The following is a 20,761-nucleotide window of genomic DNA, read 5'->3' on the forward strand; positions in this document are numbered from 1 at the left end:
ATGGGGAAGATTTTTAACTAATGTTTTACAAAAGAAGACAACGCAAAGAACAGGCAGAACATTTTCTGCCTTTTTTTTTTCTTTTGTGAGAAAAAAGTAAATGTATATTCTTTTGCCGGGTTTTGGTGTTTGTTCAACAAAAAGAATTAAATGTTGATCTTTCTAGGTATAGTCTAGAGAGTTTTAAACAACAAATAAATAAAACCTATCTTGATTTAATAAAAATTGGCAACAGAATATATATTTATTTTTAGTCTCTGATAATATAAAGTATCTTTTCTATTTTAATTAGTGTCTATGTTGTGGTATGTGACAATCTTCTAACAGGGGCGTCTCTGTTGTGGTATGTGACAATCTTCTGACAGGGGCGTCTCTGGTATGTGACAATCTTCTGACAGGGGCGTCTCTGTTGTGGTATGTGACAATCTTCTGACAGGGGCGTCTCTGTTGTGGTATGTGACAATCGTCTGGACAGGGGCGTCTCTGGTATGTGACAATCTTCTGACAGGGGCGTCTCTGTAGTGGTATGTGACAATCTTCTGACAGGGGCGTCTCTGTTGTGGTATGTGACAATCTTCTGACAGGGGCGTCTCTGTTGTGGGTATGTGACAATCTGACAGGGGCATCTCTGTAGTGGTATGTGACAATCTTCTGACAGGGGCGTCCTCTGTAGTGGTATGTGACAATCTTCTGACAGGGGCGTCTCTGTTGTGGTATGTGACAATCTTCTGACACGGGCGTCTCTGGTATGTGACAATCTTCTGACAGGGGCGTCTCTGTAGTGGTATGTGACAATCTTCTGACAGGGGCGTCTCTGTTGTGGTATGTGACAATCTTCTGACAGGGGGCGTCTCTGTTGTGGTATGTGACAATCTTCTGACAGGGGGCGTCTCTGTAGTGGTATGTGACAATCTTCTGACAGGGGCGTCTCTGTAGTGGTATGTGACAATCTTCTGACAGGGGCGTCTCTGTTGTGGTATGTGACAATCTTCTGACACGGGCGTCTCTGGTATGTGACAATCTTCTGACAGGGGCGTCTCTGTAGTGGTATGTGACAATCTTCTGACAGGGGGCGTCTCTGTTGTGGTATGTGACAATCTTCTGACAGGGGCGTCTCTGTTGTGGTATGTGACAATCTTCTGACAGGGGCATCTCTGTAGTGGTATGTGACAATCTTCTGACAGGGGCGTCTCTGTAGTGGTATGTGACAATCTTCTGACAGGGGCGTCTCTGTTGTGGTATGTGACAATCTTCTGACACGGGCGTCTCTGGTATGTGACAATCTTCTGACAGGGGCGTCTCTGTAGTGGTATGTGACAATCTTCTGACAGGGGGCGTCTCTGTTGTGGTATGTGACAATCTTCTGACAGGGGCGTCTCTGTTGTGGTATGTGACAATCTTCTGACAGGGGCGTCTCTGTAGTGGTATGTGACAATCTTCTGACAGGGGCGTCTCTGTAGTGGTATGTGACAATCTTCTGACAGGGGCGTCTCTGTTGTGGTATGTGACAATCTTCTGACACGGGCGTCCTCTGGTATGTGACAATCTTCTGACAGGGGCGTCTCTGTAGTGGTATGTGACAATCTTCTGACAGGGGGCGTCTCTGTTGTGGTATGTGACAATCTTCTGACACGGGCGTCTCTGGTATGTGACAATCTTCTGACAGGGGCGTCTCTGATGTGGTATGTGACAATCTTCTGACACGGGCGTCTCTGTTGTGGTATGTGACAATCTTCTGACAGGGGCGTCCTCTAGTATGTGACAATCTTCTGACAGGGGCGTCTCTGTTGTATGTGACAATCTTCTGACAGGGGCGTCTCTGTTGTGGTATGTGACAATCTTCTGACAAGGGCGTCTCTAGTATGTGACAATCTTCTGACAGGGGCGTCTCTGTTGTATGTGACAATCTTCTGACAGGGGCGTCTCTGTTGTATGTGACAATCTTCTGACAGGGGCGTCTCTGTTGTGGTATGTGACAATCTTCTGACAGGGGCGTCTCTGTTGTGATATGTGACAATCTTCTGACAGGGGCGTCTCTGGTATGTGACAATATTCTGACATGGGCGTCTCTTTAAGTTGATATGGGCAGTCTAGTGTGATCATCATGGTTGCACGATACACCATACATGGACGATTCCTACATGGGAAAAAAGATACATGCTTATATTGTTGTCATGGATACATAGAAAACTATCAACATTAGCACTGTATCTAGATTAGCCTTCTAACCCACATCTAAACATCACAATATCACTCTAACCCATACTGTTATCGTATATTTTGATTGAATGAACTTATTGCTTTATCCTGTGTGAACGGTCGCTCCCATTAATACCATCATTAAGACAGTCGCCTCTTCGTCGGATTAGACATTTGCCAGAAGCTTCTATTTGCCTTTTAAATTTACGAGTATGAAGCTCTGAACACCTATCTTACTTTTGACATTTTATGAGTGTAATTACCCTTTATTTGATGAAGCACTGCACACCCTCTGTTGTATACGAATATGTTGAAGGGGGCATCAGCCAACAGAATAGAGAGGGCGCCTGATATGTTGAAGGGGGCACCAGCCAACATAGTAGAGAGGCGCCTGTTATGTTGAAGGGGCATCAGCCAACATAAGAGAGGCGCCTGTTATGTTGAAGGGGGCATCAGCCAACATAAGAGAGGCGCCTGTTATGTTGAAGGGGGCATCAGCCAACATAAGAGAGGCGCCTGTTATGTTGAAGGGGGGCATCAGCCAACATAATAGAGAGGCGCCTGTTATGTTGAAGGGGGCACCAGCCAACATAAGAGAGGCGCCTGATATGTTGAAGGGGGCATCAGCCAACATAATAGAGGCGCCTGTTATGTTGAAGGGGGCACCAGCCAACATAAGAGAGGCGCCTGTTATGTTGAAGGGGGCATCAGCCAACATAATAGAGAGGCGCCTGTTATGTTGAAGGGGGCACCAGCCAACATAAGAGAGGCGCCTGTTATGTTGAAGGGGGCATCAGCCAACATAAGAGAGGCGCCTGTTATGTTGAAGGGGGCATCAGCCAACATAAGAGAGGCGCCTGTTATGTTGAAGGGGGCATCAGCCAACATAAGAGAGGCGCCTGTTATGTTGAAGGGGGGCACCAGCCAACATAAGAGAGGCGCCTGTTATGTTGAAGGGGGCATCAGCCAACATAAGAGAGGCGCCTGTTATGTTGAAGGGGGGCATCAGCCAACATAATAGAGAGGCGCCTGTTATGTTGAAGGGGGCACCAGCCAACATAAGAGAGGCGCCTGATATGTTGAAGGGGGCATCAGCCAACATAATAGAGATATTTGAATGTCAGTTCTCAGTGAACGTAGCTTGAGTATCGTTTCAGTTATCTTGACGAAATTTCGTATAAAAGTATTATCTCAAAGTTGTGGTTCTGTACCAACTTTTGAGTCATTTCCGGAAACAAAAGTGGTGATATACTACTTTCGGTTTCTCGATCAAAAGCCAATATAACTTGAGTAGACTAAAGTTTAAGTTAGGTTGACGAAAGTTCATATACAATTATTACATCATTAACGTAAACGAAATTTCAGATCTTAATCTTGGATATCTTAAAAAACTCTTTGGAATTACCTCCGATATCAGGAAGTGGTACTTTATTTCTGATTTCTAAAATTACGATATATATAATATGAGTAGTTTCAGTTTCACAGAGGTGAATAAAACTTCATACATCAGATTTTTGAGTAATTTCTTGAGACTGAAGTAGTATTTTACGGCATTACACAAGAAACCATTCGCAAAAAAAAATCATAAGAATTTATCTTCTACGCAATTATATTCTGTGATACGGAATTTTTAAATTGGCCTGCATTTTATCCACACATTTACCTGTATTCCTATAAAATAGTATAAACTCGAGAACCTGTACTCTATAAAAAAAAAGAACATGTACTCTATAAAACCAAGAACCTGCACTCTATAAAACCAAGAACATGTACTCTATAAAACCAAGAACATGTACTCTATAAAACCAAGAACCTGTACTCTATAAAACCAAGAAACTGAACTCTATAAAACCAAGAACCTGTACTCTATAAAACCAAGAACCTGTACTCTATAAAACCAAGAAACTGAACTCTATAAAACCAAGAAACTGAACTCTATAAAACCAAGAACCTGTACTCTATAAAACCAAGAACCTGTACTCTATAAAACCAAGAACCTGAACTCTATAAAACCAAGAAACTGAACTCTATAAAACCAAGAACCTGTACTCTATAAAACCAAGAACCTGTACTCTATAAAACCAAGAACCTGTACTCTATAAAACCAAGAAACTGAACTCTATAAAACCAAGAACCTGTACTCTATAAAACCAAGAACCTGTACTCTATAAAACCAAGAACCTGTACTCTATAAAACCAAGAACCTGAACTCTATAAAACCAAGAAACTGAACTCTATAAAACCAAGAACCTGTACTCTATAAAACCAAGAACCTGTACTCTATAAAACCAAGAACCTGTACTCTATAAAACCAAGAAACTGAACTCTATAAAACCAAGAACCTGTACTCTATAAAACCAAGAACCTGTACTCTATAAAACCAAGAACCTGTACGCTATAAAACCAAGAACCTGTACTCTATAAAACCAAGAACCTGTACTCTATAAAACCAAGAACCTGAACTCTATAAAACTAAGAACTTGTGCTCTTATAAAAATAAAAAGCAATAGTCCTACCAAAATTATTATTTATTTTGAGAAATGGGAAATTCCATGTCACATAATCACCAAAACAGATTATGCTTGGAATGGAAAAACCTTTCAATTCAAATACAAAATGCTTACTTTTCATTGTTTCCGTAACTGTTTATATGTCTTCAGCTTTCATCCTTGATGTTTTACCGATGTCGAGTTAAATCCTTAGAGCAATGTTCTGTCTTCTTCAAACTACTCACATCATTTACAAAGTATTAACATCATCTGCAAATTGATATCACATGTTTTTTCCAGCTAATCCCAAAAGTGATTTTTTTTTCAACGGTAAACAAAAATTAATATAAAAACACCTAACAAAATAAACAAACACAGGGAAGTATAAAAAAAGGGAAATAATCTTCCACTTTAGAGCTAGATCTACTCCGTTTTTTACCGAATAAGGGGAGGGGGACAGCCACATCTAAGGTAATTCTAAGACCCTCGCCTGGCATCTTTACAGGGAAGTTATTCTAAGTCAAGCCATTCAACACGTTTTCCACAAAGATTAGACCTCTTATATATTTAGTACACATAGTTAGGCCTGCATATAAGGGGTCATCCATAAATGACGTCACGCTTTTTTCGACGATTTTTACCTCCCCCCCTCCCCTCCGTCACACGTCGCCACAAAAAGTCAGACCCCCCCCCCCCTAAAATGACGTCACACCTCAACCTACAACCCCCCCCCCCCCTCAAAATTGCAGTTGAATTTTTTTAAAACATCGATATTTTTCCAAAATCTTGTCTAAACTATTGCAATTTATTAAAACAGTTATCTAAAACGCGAAATAACGTCTAAAATTCGTTTTCTAACATTGCTTTTTTATATTGCAAAAAATGTGACGTCGCAAGATCTGACCCCTCCCTCCCCCTCATCACACATCGTCACAAAATTACGGACCCCCCTCCCCCCTACGAGTGTGACGTCATTTATGGATGACCCCTAAAAAGTAAAGTTCCCTTTCAAATCTGACGGTCTATAGGGCAAGTGAAGTAGAGTTGACTTGTTTCTGTCACCTTGGCATATATAGAGATAGTGTGGTCACCGCTATACCCAGCCGCCTTTACTTTCCCTAACGTGAGTTAGGTACCCATCAGAGTTGAGTGGACTCAGGGACGGTCTACTGACTTGAACCCGGATTCAAACTCAAGACTAACGGGTTAACAGTCCAGGTCTCTACCACTCCGTCCTTAGGCCTGCATATAGACCCTCCTATATTTAGTGCACAAAGTTAGGCCTGCATATCGACACAGTTAGGCCTGTATCTTCAGCAATCTTCTATAATATTTGTTACAAAAATGAAACAGATCTGTCTATCGGACCTAAACATTTAGCATAATATTTAATATAATATTTATTCAATTAGTTTGGTACAATATAAATCTACATACCCTTGCAGTTATAGGCCTTCTATAAAAACATGAAATAAGTTGTAACACCCCCACAATGAAAGAAGTTAGAGACATAGAGCAGCTAGACGTCTGCCACTTCGTCTGGCCACATCAATAATGCAGTTGGCGGGAGTTTCTAGTTGGGCTATTTTGTAAACAAACAAGTGAACAGTTTTTGGTTTGGTCAAACCTCTAGGGGGGGGGGGGGGGGGGGGGGGGGTAGTGGGATGATGGGAAGGAAAGTTCACAAATAATGATGACCGCCTATGTAGGCCCAGAGTGCAGCCCCTATGTAGAATTTTGGTGTCCAGTGGGTAGGGACAAGAGTAACCGCCTAGACTCGCCCTTGTAGAGTGTAGCCAACTAGACCCACCTATGTAGTGTGGCCCACAAGACCCACCTATGTAGAGTGTAGCCCACTAGACCCACCTATGTAGAGTGTAGCCCACTAGACCCACCTAGAGTGTAGCCCACTAGACCCACCTATGTAGAGTGTAGCCCACTAGACCCACCTATGTAGAGTGTAGCCCACTAGACCCACCTAGAGTGTAGCCCACTAGACCCACCTAGAGTGTAGCCCACTAGACCCACCTAGAGTGTAGCCCACTAGACCCACCTATGTAGAGTGTAGCCCACTAGACCCACCTAGAGTGTAGCCCACTAGACCCACCTATGTATAGTGTAGCCCACTAGACCCACCTATGTAGAGTGTAGACCACTAGACCCACCTATAGTGTAGCCCACTAGACCCACCTATGTAAAGTGTAGCCCACTAGACCCACCTAGAGTGTAACCCACTAGACCCACCTAGAGTGTAGCCCACTAGACCCACCTATGTAGAGTGTAGCCCACTAGACCCACCTAGAGTGTAGCCCACTAGACCCACCTATGTAGAGTGTAGCCCACTAGACCCACCTAGAGTGTAGCCCACTAGACCCACCTATGTAGAGTGAAGCCCACTAGACCCACCTATGTAGAGTGTAGCCCACTAGAACTAGACCCACCTAGAGTGTAGCCCACTAGACCCACCTATGTAGAGTGTAGCCCACTAGACCCACCTAGAGTGTAGCCCACTAGACTCACCTATGTAGAGTGTAGCCCACTAGACCCACCTAGAGTGTAGCCCACTAGACCCACCTAGAGTGTAGCCCACTAGACCCACCTAGAGTGTAGCCCACTAGACCCAACTATGTAGAGTGTAGCCCACTAGACCCACCTATGTAGAGTGTAGCCAACTAGACCCACCTATGTAGAGTGTAGCCCACTAGACCCACCTAGAGTGTAGCCCACTAGACCCACCTATGTAGAGTGTAGCCCACTAGACCCACCTAGAGTGTAGCCCACTAGACCCACCTATGTAGAGTGTAGCCCACTAGACCCACCTAGAGTGTAGCCCACTAGACCCACCTATGTAGAGTGTAGCCCACTAGACCCACCTAGAGTGTAGCCCACTAGACCCACCTATGTAGAGTGTAGCCCACTAGACCCACCTATGTAGAGTGTAGCCCACTAGACCCACCTATGTAGATTGTAGCCCACTAGACCCACCTAGAGTGTAGCCCACTAGACCCACCTATGTAGAGTGTAGCCCACTAGACCCACCTATGTAGAGTGTAGCCCACTAGACCCACCTATAGTGTAGCCCACTAGACCCACCTATAGTGTAGCCCACTAGACCCACCTATGTAGAGTGTAGCCCACTAGACCCACCTATGTAGATTGTAGCCCACTAGACCCACCTAGAGTGTAGCCCACTAGACCCACCTATGTAGAGTGTAGCCCACTAGACCCACCTATGTAGAGTGTAGCCCACTAGACCCACCTATAGTGTAGCCCACTAGACCCACCTATAGTGTAGCCCACTAGACCCACCTATGTAGAGTGTAGCCCACTAGACCCACCTATGTAGAGTGTAGCCCACTAGACCCACCTATAGTGTAGCCCACTAGACCCACCTATAGTGTAGCCCACTAGACCCACCTATGTAGAGTGTAGCCCACTAGACCCACTTATGTAGATTGTAGCCCACTAGACCCACCTAGAGTGTAGCCCACTAGACCCACCTATGTAGAGTGTAGCCCACTAGACCCACCTATGTAGAGTGTAGCCCACTAGACCCACCTATAGTGTAGCCCACTAGACCCACCTATAGTGTAGCCCACTAGACCCACCTATGTAGAGTGTAGCCCACTAGACCCACCTATGTTGAGTATAAGTGAGAATCTTGTTGTGAAGGTGTCTTTTGATCTCCAGATGTAAATAGTGTTAAGTTTTAAGAATGCTGCATCATCGTTTCTTTTCTTTTTGGTATTAAGCAGTTTCTTCCAGGCATCTCCTCGGGGGGGGGGCTCTGTTTCCTCCCCCCTCCCAAACTAAATGGAGATTTATATAGTAAACATATACTTTTACCTGTGTCCGTCCCTCTTCCCCCCCCCCTGGAGGAAAAAGTCTGGAATAAACACTGGTATAAAGAAACACTGTTATAAAGTTTTTATATAGAGTTCTTGTTATCTTATTAATGGTCTGGATCAACAAAAAACATACACAGCAACAAATGTCAAACAATTTTAAAATGTTGACACATTTTATTGTATTCATGATGTAATATAAAATAACATACAGGGGAGTGTAGTTTTACTAGACACAACTCTCATCAGTTTGATCATGTGTGCACATACATCAGTTACAGAGCACATACATCAGTTACAGAGCACATACATCAGTTACAGAGCACATACATCAGTTACAGAGCACATGCACATACATCAGTTACAGAGCACATACATCAGTTACAGAGCACATAGATCAGTTACAGAGCACATAGATCAGTTACAGAGCACATAGATCAGTTACAGAGCACATACATCAGTTACAGAGCACATACATCAGTTACAGAGCACATGCACATACATCAGTTACAGAGCACATAGATCAGTTACAGAGCACATACATCAGTTACAGAGCACATACATCAGTTACAGAGCACATGCACATACATCAGTTACAGAGCACATAGATCAGTTACAGAGCACATACATCAGTTACAGAGCACATACATCAGTTACAGAGCACATACATCAGTTACAGAGCACATACATCAGTTACAGAGCACATACATCAGTTACAGAGCACATACATCAGTTACAGAGCACATACATCAGTAACACGACAAAATTCAACACATCAAGTGATGGGAACTGCAAATATAATACTGAGTCAAGTTTATGTTAACAAAATGAAAAAGTACCACATGGTTTAATGACCCTACATATATTGTAATGTAAAACAAAAAATCTTCATCAAGCAAAGATTTATCTACCACCAGTATAAAGGAAAAGCTGAGGATAACAGCAGCAGCCATACAAATGATAAAATTAATAACATTTTAAAATTTCAATTGTCATACCTGTTTACAAAAACTATTAATGGCATTGGCTCAGAACACTCTCAAAGTGGATATTCATTATTTTAAAAGTTGTGAGCATTTAGCCAAATATGTGATCATAAAATTTTTTTCCTTTGTATGTTACTAACATTTTCGGTAACTAGACAATCCAAAAAAAAAAAGCTAAAAAGCTTTAGTTTATGTAAGGCTGTTCAAAAAACAAAGTCAAAATTTTGGCCAGTAAAAAATAACCAAGCCCACAGCCAACTGGATTAATGCCATTACAAGTGATACAACTGTATTATCTTACTTTTTTGAGATAACACCTTTCACTCCTATAGATAACTACCAGAGATTTATTGATCTCTTTCAACATACAATTTCCTAAATGCAGATCACTTCACAGTTATCCTCATTACATGATTACTTTACAGTCATCCTTATTACATGATCCCTATAGTCACAGCTCTGATAAGCCATCTCATCCCTAAATGAACATCCAAGCTCCACAGCCCATTTGGTCTGTAGAGCTTCTAAAGAAGCAGCAAGAAATAATCAAGCACTGCAACAAGCTTCATAAAGTGATGATGATCACATACATATAAAACCTTAAGAGAGAAACTCTGCGCAAATCTTTCCTGTATGTGTAGAGCATCCCAAAGTTCACCTGGCTACATAAGATTATATAATGTATTACATTTTAATGTAAGATCTGTGCAGGTAGACCATCAGGATAAAAATAAATATTGCTAAATCACATCCAAACGTCGTCATGTTATGTATGAAACAAAAAGATCAGCATTTATACAGATTTGTTTACTATTCCAGCCAGACGATTCAAATAAATATTTATCTACAAGTCAAACTATGAAGTGGACACTTGTTCTAGAATATCAACTAGCCAATGCACAGATGCAGAATTGCACATTTACACTGTCCCTGCATGCTGACACTTGACTGGCCAACAGGTAGCTGGATATGTTTTCTTTCACCTGGATCAGGGTACAGACCCTTGCAACACTGACCATAATGGTCTGGTACTTCGTCATATCAAGAGAGATCACCCAGGTCGACAATTTTTTTGGCCCCTAACTTCATAGCACCTCCCTCCTTCCTTGCTTCTCTTTTCTCTTGCAGCTCTCTCTGCCTCTGTCTCTTCTTCTCCTCTTTCTCTCTCTTCAGTCTATCAGCCTGTGATTCTGTTTCTGTAATTTTTAAAAATCCACTAAATCAATACTGCAGCTTAAATCATCTAAATCAACATAAATGTGAATGTAATAAAAAAGAACTAGCAAACTTTGCTGGCATAACTTTTTTATTGTTGAGACTTGTGTATTTCAAACCAGTTTGAGAATCCCCCATATAAAAAAAAAAAGGACAATTCTTATCATTTAATTTTGTGATGAATGCCTTTTAACAGAAAACACTATAACATGTAAAAAAAAACAACTTACCTCCAATGTCATCCCAGTTGTCCCCTCCCCATCCCCCTCCATCATCCCATCCCCCTCCTGCCTTGTCTTCCATGCCCCACCCATCATCCTCTTGTTTGACTTTTTTGACTGAAGTTTTTGTCTGCGCTGCCACTGGTTTGTTGGACACTGTTGACTTGGCTGTACTGGCCGTCTCTCGCAGCGGAGTTGTGGATCTTGAATTTGATTTCCTGGCACCCTGGCAATTCAAACAGAGAACTTTAACACAACACAAGGACCAGTTGATGCAAAATTGGGATAAAAATCCAGTATGTTATTTCCTGGCAAGTCAATCATTGAGGATTTTCACACAACACAAAGTCCAGTTGATGCAACAGCAGGATCAAATCTGGCATCTTACTGCTGGAAATGTACCTCTAGTGGAAACAAGAAATTAAGTCAATAACTTAGAGCTGTTGGTTCAAATACCAGTAAGGTTAAGATCCTTTGATCAAACTGATAGAGGAAACAAGCCAGGCAACTTCTTGTACACTTGGCCAATACACTTAGCCAAACAAAAGGCTATTGTCTGCCTACCAGGTCTCAAGGTAAAAAAAATTTACAAGTTTATCAGTTAAAAAAAAGGCTTTTAAAAATATTAAACTTACCCCAACAGTGGAAAAAAATTCATCATCAGCTCCTGTCCCTCCCCAGTCATAAGAGCCTGTAGTTGGAAGACCAGTGTGCTGGGTAGAGACAAACTCATTTGGCTTTGGTTTGAGAACATCAGTGCTTTTGTTTGCCTCTTGAGCTTTCTACAATAGTGCCAGTTTTAATATATGTTATCTAAATAATTTTCTGCTCAATTATTTAAGGCACTGATTTAATACCCTAATTTAATCTTGTGAACAAATGAAATGCAAGTCAATTTTAGATTTAGCATGGAATAATTTTAATGTGTATTAATTTAAGTCTAGTCCCTTTATTTTCTTCATTCTGAAAATGGAACATAACTTAAGCAAGAGATGGTGAGTAAAATTCAAGTTTGTCTACACATGTTAAACCGGCTGTTTAAGAAGTTGATACTTCTTTCAAAATATAAATACCTTGGTAGGTGAGTCCTCCAGGCTACCCCAGTTGTCATCATCATCCCAATCATCTTTCACATTATCATCTTTCTCATCATTAGTCTCTTGCTTTGTTATACTAGTGGAGTCCTGGTGTTGGATAATTATTTAGTCAGATTTGCCACACAAAAAAGTAAGACAGACTTCTATAGGAAAACATTTGAACAAAGTTTCAAATGTGGAGTTTGTTACTGAAGCTGGCTAAAACTGCTATCAGAAGCTCCAGTAAAAAAAGGGAAATTATCCTCTCCAGTTGAACAAGGGAAATTACCAGTCAGTGGAACAAGGGAAATTACTCTTGACAGTAAAACAAAACAAAAATCTAACCAGGGACATTATTCCAACTTAACAAAACTCATGACTTGCACAGTAAAAGTGTGGGACAGTGGAGTATACAAGAAGAGAGAAAGTATCTAAATCTCACAGCCATGAAATATAAGACAGAATATCTTACATCTAAATCCCCCCAGTCCTCATCCTCCCAGCCATCACCAGAGGTTTTCTCTTCTATCTTCTCCATGCTAGTATCCACGTGTTGTGTGACCACTGATGGTGAAACTGTGCCAACCTTCTCTGGGGCTGAAGGAGATTTTTTCACAGCAGCTTGGTGAGGTGCTGAAACATGACATCAGTTTTTTTTTATTTTCAACTTTTTAATTGAGGTTTTGTTTATGAATTTACTGTTGCTAATGTACAAACCTGAAGCAGCTCCACCTTCCTGTGGCTTGGGTGTTTTACTGTAGATCTTGGAGGTTAGAGAAGACATGCCAGTGACAGCCCAACCTGCCCAGCCTGAGGCTGCAGTTGCTGTACCAGAGGAGACTTCCTTCTCTGTAGACAAGAACAAAGTCTAGACATCATGGTCATCAAATAAAGACTTCACTATCTAAACATCATGGTCATCTTCTTCTTCGTTCTTAATTTTAGTTTTGGAAGGAATCCCCTCCAACACAATTAAGTATATGTGTCAACTGGTTATGCGCCATTGAGGCCATTGACTCCGATTTCAGCCTGCTTTTCTTTTTGGATTTGCTTCCATAGCCTTTGTCCAACCAAGAACAAACTACAAGTCAGCAATTGTTTGATTTTGGAGTTGTCTCTCCTAGAAGAGTGACTGTCCCCAGCTAACGAGCCTTATCAGCCTGGGGGTTCGAACTCAACCACGACGATCCTTATCATGGTCATCAAATCACATCACTATTTTAACATTATGGTCGTCAAATAACATCACTACGTAAACATCATGGTCATCAAATAAAACATTCATCATTTACCAAATAAAAACAGTCATCATGTGTACAAATTCAGGAGTAACACCATATAGCCTTAAGGTGCACATTAGAAGAAATAGAAAACACCAATCTCTGATTGGAGGAACCTAAACAGTGAATATAAGTATTATAAGACACATATATTCACTGTTTATATATAAGCCACTTACCATATTCTTCTTCTAATTCAGGATTTTCTGAAACTTTTTCCAATTTAGCAATAAACCCTTTTATTGTCTTGAATGCCTAAAATAAGAGAAGAAAAATTAAACATATTACTGTAGTACAATGCAAACCTTTTAACCCCCTTTCTTCTAATTAAGCAAGAAATATTTTTTATTGAAAATTTATGTTAGAAGACATATGACTAAAGAATCCAAAAGTTGAATACAAAGTAAAAAAAAATATCAATCACCACAAAAGCAACACATTGTGGACCACAAAAGCAACACTTTGTATCACAAAAGAAACACATTGTGGCCTATGAAAGCAACACATTGTGGCCTACGAAAGCAACACATTGTGGACTACAAAGGCAACACAATGTGGACCACAAAGACAACACATAGTGGACTACAAAGGCAACACAATGTGGACCACAAAGGCAACACATAGTGGACTACAAAGGCAACACATTGTGGCCTACGAAAGCAACACATTGTGGACTACAAAGGCAACACAATGTGGACCACAAAGGCAACACATAGTGGACTACAAAGGCAACACAATGTGGACCACAAAAGCAACACATTGTGGCCTATGAAAGCAACACATTGTGGCCTACGAAAGCAACACATTGTGGACTACAAAGGCAACACAATGTGGACCACAAAGGCAACACATAGTGGACTACAAAGGCAACACAATGTGGACCACAAAAGCAACACATTGTGGCCTACGAAAGCAACACATTGTGGACCACAAAAGCAACACATTGTGGACTACAAAAGCAACACATTGTGGACCACAAAAGCAACACATTGTGGACTACAAAAGCAACACATTAAGGACCACAAAAGCAACACATTGTGGACCACAAAAGCAACACAAGTTGTACCTGATCTCTGACAGTTTTCTCTGGGTCACGTGTTAACATACAGAGGGAGGGGAGGAGCTTGGACGCCACCTCTGACAGGCTGTAGAAGTTCTGTGTGGCAGCTATACCCAAGATACCAGCTTGTCTGGCAGGGGGAAATGGATCTTTCATGGCCCGCATAAAGGCAGAACAAAGAATTTTCTGACGAATCTACAAATATACATTTTTAGTTAATATTACTACATTAATAATAAGCTAAATAATCACTGTCACTTATTTAAAAAAAATTCATTTAATTGTCAATGGGGTGGGTGGGTGGGTGGGTGGGTGGGTGGGTGGGGGGATTGTGTGTGTTTGTGTTAATATTGGCTTTACTGAATGATATAAAATAAATTTCATGTAAAAATACGTCAGTGTTAAGTTGTGAAAAGTCAGTCTTCTCAAGTTATAAATCAGTTTGAATATAAAAAAATGTATTGGCAAGTCAAGTTAGAACTGGTGAATACAAGAAAACAACTTACAGCAGGATTGATGTAGCAGGCAATCTTTCCCAAACACACTGTTGTATTGGTTCTGATACCACCCTGGAGAAATAGAGCAGCACAGTTGACAATTTAACAGGGCGCTTACAAATCAAAGCTTCTGTACTACAGTAATTTTTGTAAGTGCAGAAGTTTCATTACTTTAATTTTTAAGCCTTTAACCAGAAATAGTCATTAAAAAAACAGACAACTTTGCCTGTCCTATCTAAGTGAGTAATGAAATAAAAAATGAAACAATTCTGACTAAAACAAAGCCTGACCTGGTCATCCTTGGCCTGGAGTCTGGCAAACTGTCTCATCAGCTCCTCGTTCAAATTTTTATAGCTCAGTTTTGGTGCCAAGTGAAGCATAGCCTACAATTGGATCAAACAAAATTTTGATTGGTCGATCAGATTTTTTTCATGACATCCAGCAATCAATCACAAAAATTATTGGCATAAAAAGTTAAACTAAAATCTTGCCTTTATGGTACACTCTTGAACATTGACTAAAATCTCACTTTGATGGTACACTCTTGAGCAATGACTAAAGTCTCACATTGATGGTACACTCTAACCATGAATAAAGTCTCACCTTGATAGTATACTCTAACCCTGACTAAAGTCTCACCTTGATGGTACACTCTCAAACCATGACTAAAGTCTCACCTTGATAGTACACTCTAACCATGACTAGTCTCACCTTGATGGTACAAAATCTAACCATGACTAAAGTCTCACCTTGATAGTACACTCTAACCATGACTAAAGTCTCACCTTGATAGTACACTCTAACCCTGACTAAAGTCTCACCTTGATGGTACACTCCCTAACCATGGGGTTCGTGTCCATAAAACCACTGTTGACATGAGGGAAGATTTGATCATTCACTGTACTGCTCTGTAAGTGCTCGGCAAAGAATTCAATCTAAGAGAAAAAAATATTTTAAAAATAAATTGACACTAAAGTAGAAAATGATACAGTTTGCTCATATTGGCTATTATGGCCACACAGAGATGGAGAGATGGTAAACCAAATCTCCCTGTATCATTGTTCTTAAGGCAGAGGCCTCAGCACAAAATGTCACCTGGTATCAACTATTAATTAATGCTAATGACAACATGGGTGTATAGGACTTAAACAGTTGCAACTGCCATTTTGTGGTAGCGTCTGGCCTTTGAGTGAATAGCCTGGCTGGTAAAAGTTGAATAAGGGCATCTTAAACTTACTTAGCTCCAATAGACCTGGCCATTGATGTCAAGGCAGAAATACTTAACAAAGAATATATTTAGGACTACTACAGGCCATCAATCACATCCCAATACAGGCTGTAAACAGATTAAAGAGTAAAGAAAGAGACTGAACCTGTTGTAACAGCTTGACTCTGGTTGCTCTGTCTGGTGAAGTGAAAAGTTTGACAACACACGGGACAATTTTTTTCTGGTACTCTTCAGCATCTAGAAGTTTTCCTATCTGAAGTAGAGAAGAACATAAAAGTATATGATCCAACTGTTGGTGATGTTACATTAAAATACTGGTGAGATTTATAGTGTCAAATTTAAATAAGTGCAGAAACTTGGTAAACAAGATAATAATCATTTTAAAACATCAAGGCATTTGTCTTTACATCCATGTCATGCTTAGTAAGATAATATAATATTTTGCCCAGTTTTTTTTAAATCTTGTAATAAATCAAGAATTTAATCTTTCGTAAAACATATCCAAAATTTGTTTATATCTTATATCTTTTGAGTCACAAATATTAAGCAATATGCCTAGTTCTGTACCTTAAACATGGGGGCCAATATTGAAGAACCAGCATTTCCATACTCAAAAGCATTCAGCAGCTGGGGCAGAATTTTATTGCGACAAAACAAGGAAGGGAAAGAATCCAGTGATGGGGTGAGACTAGCAAAAAATGAATTTTTTTCCAGTTGATCTTTGATCTGAAATACAACTCATTAGATTTAGCTATTTTGAAAAGAAACAAAATATAATGTTATAAATTTTGTTTCACTTTGAGCAGAACATTAACAAAATAGACCAGTACCTGGATTTCTTCTAGAAAGAGCATTGAATCAACAAATGTGTTATGCATGAATCCACCTCTCACTCGACAGTTTTCAATAAATTTGGCTGGGTTGGGCCTTGATCGAGGATTTGCTCCAACAAGTTCACAGTAGTTTGCTATTAAGCTTTGAGGAATCTATGAGAGAGAAAAAAAAATTATGTGGCAATTTCTATTTTAAGTCAAAAAGGGGATTAAAAACTGATTTTAAAAAATGATAGCAGCAAAAATATATGATTAAACTTTGTATTTCTGATAAACTCAAATTATAAATAAATATTATATGCAGCAGACATACCTTGCCAGGAGATTTTAATGATACAGTTTTTGGTAAAGTTCCATTAAAAACTTCCCATATGAGACAACCAAGACCCCACATATCTGCAGCCCTAATTGAAAATAAAATATAGCTGACATTTACATTGTTTACAAAGGTACTATATAAGACAAAACAAAATTATATACATTTTAAATAACAAAAAAAAAACAACATCTATTTAATACCATTTTAAAATGGTAATAAAAAATTAAAATATACTTTCATTGTAAAAAAGACCCTGAAAAAAGTAACCGATACTCAGCGATTTTGATTAGTGGCTTAAATATCTCTTTAACAAAGCTAATTTTAATTAAAGATTTATTTCAAAATTAATTATTGTTCTAATGGAAAAAAAAATGTAGACTTAAAAAAAAACCACAGAGAAACTGTGCTTGAAAGTTCATGGGTTCTGTCTACAACAGAAAGCAAACAAACCATTTTTCTGCCTTGATGTTTTTTCCCTCTGTTTTCTCTGGGGAGTTGTATCTCTCTAGCAGTGGCAGAAGTTTGACAGGTGGGATACTGTCAGGCCCCTGGGCAGGGTACATGTAGTCCACCCCTCCCAGCTTCCACTCTCCAGCTGGGTCCACAAACACAGAGGACATGCACACATTGTTGTGGATTAAATTACAGTCATTTACCAGGAATGATAAGCCTTTCTGAAAAACACAACAAAATTTAAGTCATTTATCAAGTATTATACTTCAATGTTTGTACTTTTATAAACAGTTATAGTTAAACAAAATTCAATTTAATTCTGGCAAACATCAGAAACTAACCACAACTTGATGAAGCCCCCAAGAAATTGCAATCTCATTGTGGCCTTCACTGTCATTTTCTTGAAGATATGTTTCAAGTGGCACCACTGGCTCAGTTGCAAAATATATAAACTTGTCAGTCTGTTAGGGCAGAAAATAGCTTGGTTTAACATCAGTCTATTAATTATAACACCAAAAAGTATTTATTTTTTTATAAATGATAAAATAAGATAATACCTCAACACCATCAAGAAATGTTAAAATGTTCGGGTGTCTAAGAGTCTTTAGCCTTTTTAAAGAAGCTTTCGCTGTCTGAATAAGAGCTTCGCTTGATCCTTTTACATCAAATGCAAATATAGAAACTGGATCTCCTGAACCCTAAACAAAGGAGGAAGTTTTCAATAATAAATATAAAGTCAATTTTATTAAGTGAACCTATGTATATTCCAGTGGGACAAAGTGGCCTAGCAGTAGAGAGATAGACTGCTCACCCGCAAGTCTTGAGTTAAAATTTGGCTTCAAGTCAGTAGACCAGCCCTGAGTTAAGTAAAGGCGGCTGGACATAGTGCTGACCACACTATCCCAAACCTAGCCTGAAACTGAGACTCCTTTCCGGTTCGAGACATCTAATTTCGTTAGTATTTGACATAGAATGAAAACCAAAGCATAGAAATATTCTCCAGCCAAAGAAGAATAAAAATATGTATTCACTTTTTTCCCTTTGCATTATAACTTTTAAATATATGCCCCGAAACTGACGACCTAGTCGTCCTGGTCACAAACGCAATTTTGCTATTTTGCCTCCTTGCTATCGGTCTTTCCTCCTTACGATTATATCATGTTCATTGTTTTTGCTGTTTTTTTTTGGCTTAATTAAATAAACAATCCTGTACTATTAACATTTTATGTGTGTAGTTTTGTGTTTCAGTGATTAATTGTTTTAAATGCAAAAAATAATATAATTTATAGCAATGAAAAAAATAATAGGGGAGATAACTCTTCCCAATAAAATGCTAGAATAATTATTGTGTTATGGTTTACTATAGGTTTACCAGGCAAAGTCAAAACACAAAAATTTTCAGCCTTCTTATGACTACCCCCCAAAAAATGTATTTAGTAAAGAAATAGGCCTAGCATTTTTATAAACATATATATTCTTTGGCCTATTCCATTAAATTTCAGTTCATTTTGTCAGGAAAAAAAAGACTAAACATTGTTTTAAAAAGACGCTATGTCTGTACGAGGCTTTGCTTGTCCCAGCAACATAAAAACGGCCACCTACATGACGGGTTGCTTGTAAATTAAACTTTTAATTGCTCTTAAGTCTTATCCCACAGTAGGCAATTCAATGGATCAAAGTTTGATATGAATAGACTTATAAATGGACATACTTGCTACCAATTCTAATGTTTCTGTATAAAACAAAATAACAGTTCAATTAGCGAATTGTCAGAATTATTAGGCCTACTAATCAAAGTGAGAGTTACAGACAGTCTGAGTTACGGAGGTGTTCACAATGATGAGGCACGTAGTTGGGGCAGGCAGAGTTACTCTACTACTGATTTATATAATATATATTTATTATTTAAGTAGGCCGCCTATAATAAGTATTAGATCTATAAGTAAAAAAGGCCCTAGCAAGTTTTCTTTTTACTTTCTCGTATATACGTAGTATAGAGAAAGTATTGTAATCGTGCAAAAAAAAAAAATCGAGATTTTTACAAATCTCGACGTTTTACACCTCACTGATACGGAAAAACATAATTTTGCAATCTTGTCCGTATGTCTGTGTGTGTGTGTGTCTGTGTGTGTGTCTGTCCGTGTGTAAACACGATAACTTGAGTACCGTTACAGCTAGGTTGATGAAATTTCATATATAAGTATTTTATCAAAATCGTAGATCCGTATCAACTTTTGAGAGATTTCCGACAACCGGAAGTGGTACTTTTTCTACTTTGAATTTTTCAAAAGCCTATAACTTGAGTACTATTTCAGATAGATAAATGAAATTTCACATGTAAGTAAAAGATCTAATTCTCTACCTTCTGTTAAATTTTGAGTAATTTCCGTTGACCGGAAGTAGTAATTTACGCTACTTCCGATTTCTCAAAAAACTAATGTAAATTTATTAAATACTAATACTATTGCGCACTATTATACACACCTTTATTAGGCGTTCGCTTGGTGCGCAATTGTTTTTTACTGAGATTCTATTCTATTTTTAAAAGTTTCAGTATTTAAAATGGATTAAAAATCATAACTATATCCCCAGTTACCATCCCCTGTTGTTTTATATAAGAATATTCGAGAAAGTTTAGGGGAGATCACTACCGGTTTATTTCTTTTAGTAACTTTTACCTTTTTCTTTCCTCGGTGTAAAGTCCAAATAGATTTATCTTCGAGTCCTAAAACTTTCTCTCCAATATCGTAATGAAAATCCTTCGCAGGATCTCGGCTAAAAAATGACCACATTTTCTTCGCTCTCCATACAAAATGTGATCTAATAATCAATTATTTATTGTAAACGTAGTGTTCAGTAGAAAAAGTACTTGTAAATCATAAGCTTACAAATCTAGGAAGTTGACGTTGCTTGTAGTTTGGTGATAATAGAGTGGCTTCCCCTACCCTAGTTTATACCAAACTAATTATAAAATAAAGTGTACATTGTTTATGTAATACTCTCTAAAGTTAAATATTGTAACTTTTAATAATTAAAAATAGTTATCCTAATTTAAAAAAA

The 20,761-nt window shown here is 39.0% G+C and overlaps 1 protein-coding gene across 1 annotated transcript; it reads right to left on the reverse strand.

The window, feature by feature from the left end:
• Window positions 1-9,672: 9,672 nt before the first annotated feature.
• Window positions 9,673-20,617, reverse strand: LOC131940115 (N-terminal kinase-like protein). Its single transcript, XM_059298696.1, has 19 exons — window positions 20,380-20,617; window positions 18,259-18,399; window positions 18,043-18,162; window positions 17,699-17,922; window positions 17,243-17,333; window positions 16,927-17,082; window positions 16,664-16,822; window positions 16,242-16,349; window positions 15,690-15,803; window positions 15,159-15,251; window positions 14,878-14,940; window positions 14,378-14,566; window positions 13,491-13,566; window positions 12,749-12,880; window positions 12,504-12,664; window positions 12,029-12,139; window positions 11,591-11,737; window positions 10,965-11,181; window positions 9,673-10,715 (listed from the first exon to the last, which is right to left on the reverse strand). Exons 1-19 carry the CDS (start codon window positions 20,491-20,493, stop codon window positions 10,561-10,563), a joined length of 2,571 nt encoding a protein of 856 aa, XP_059154679.1. The 5' UTR covers window positions 20,494-20,617; the 3' UTR covers window positions 9,673-10,560.
• Between the last annotated feature and the right edge of the window lie 144 nt (window positions 20,618-20,761).

The sequence above is a fragment of the Physella acuta genome, unplaced genomic scaffold, assembly GCF_028476545.2.
Source record: "Physella acuta isolate Inbredline_101_S28 unplaced genomic scaffold, ASM2847654v3 ptg000021l, whole genome shotgun sequence".
In the NCBI taxonomy this organism is placed as follows: domain Eukaryota; kingdom Metazoa; phylum Mollusca; class Gastropoda; family Physidae; genus Physella; species Physella acuta.

What these genes read in the sequence shown, in the direction of transcription:
- LOC131940115 (XM_059298696.1), bottom strand. Translation starts at nt 20,493, where the DNA reads ATGTGGTCATTTTTTAGCCGAGATCCTGCGAAGGATTTTCATTACGAT. An exon ending in CATTTCTTGATGGTGTTGAG is followed by an intron (nt 18,163 to 18,258) that starts GTATTATCTTAT and finishes CTGCCCTAACAG; the next exon opens with ACTGACAAGTTTATATATTT. An exon ending in TGAATTAGAAGAAGAATATG is followed by an intron (nt 12,881 to 13,490) that starts GTAAGTGGCTTA and finishes TCTTGTCTACAG; the next exon opens with AGAAGGAAGTCTCCTCTGGT.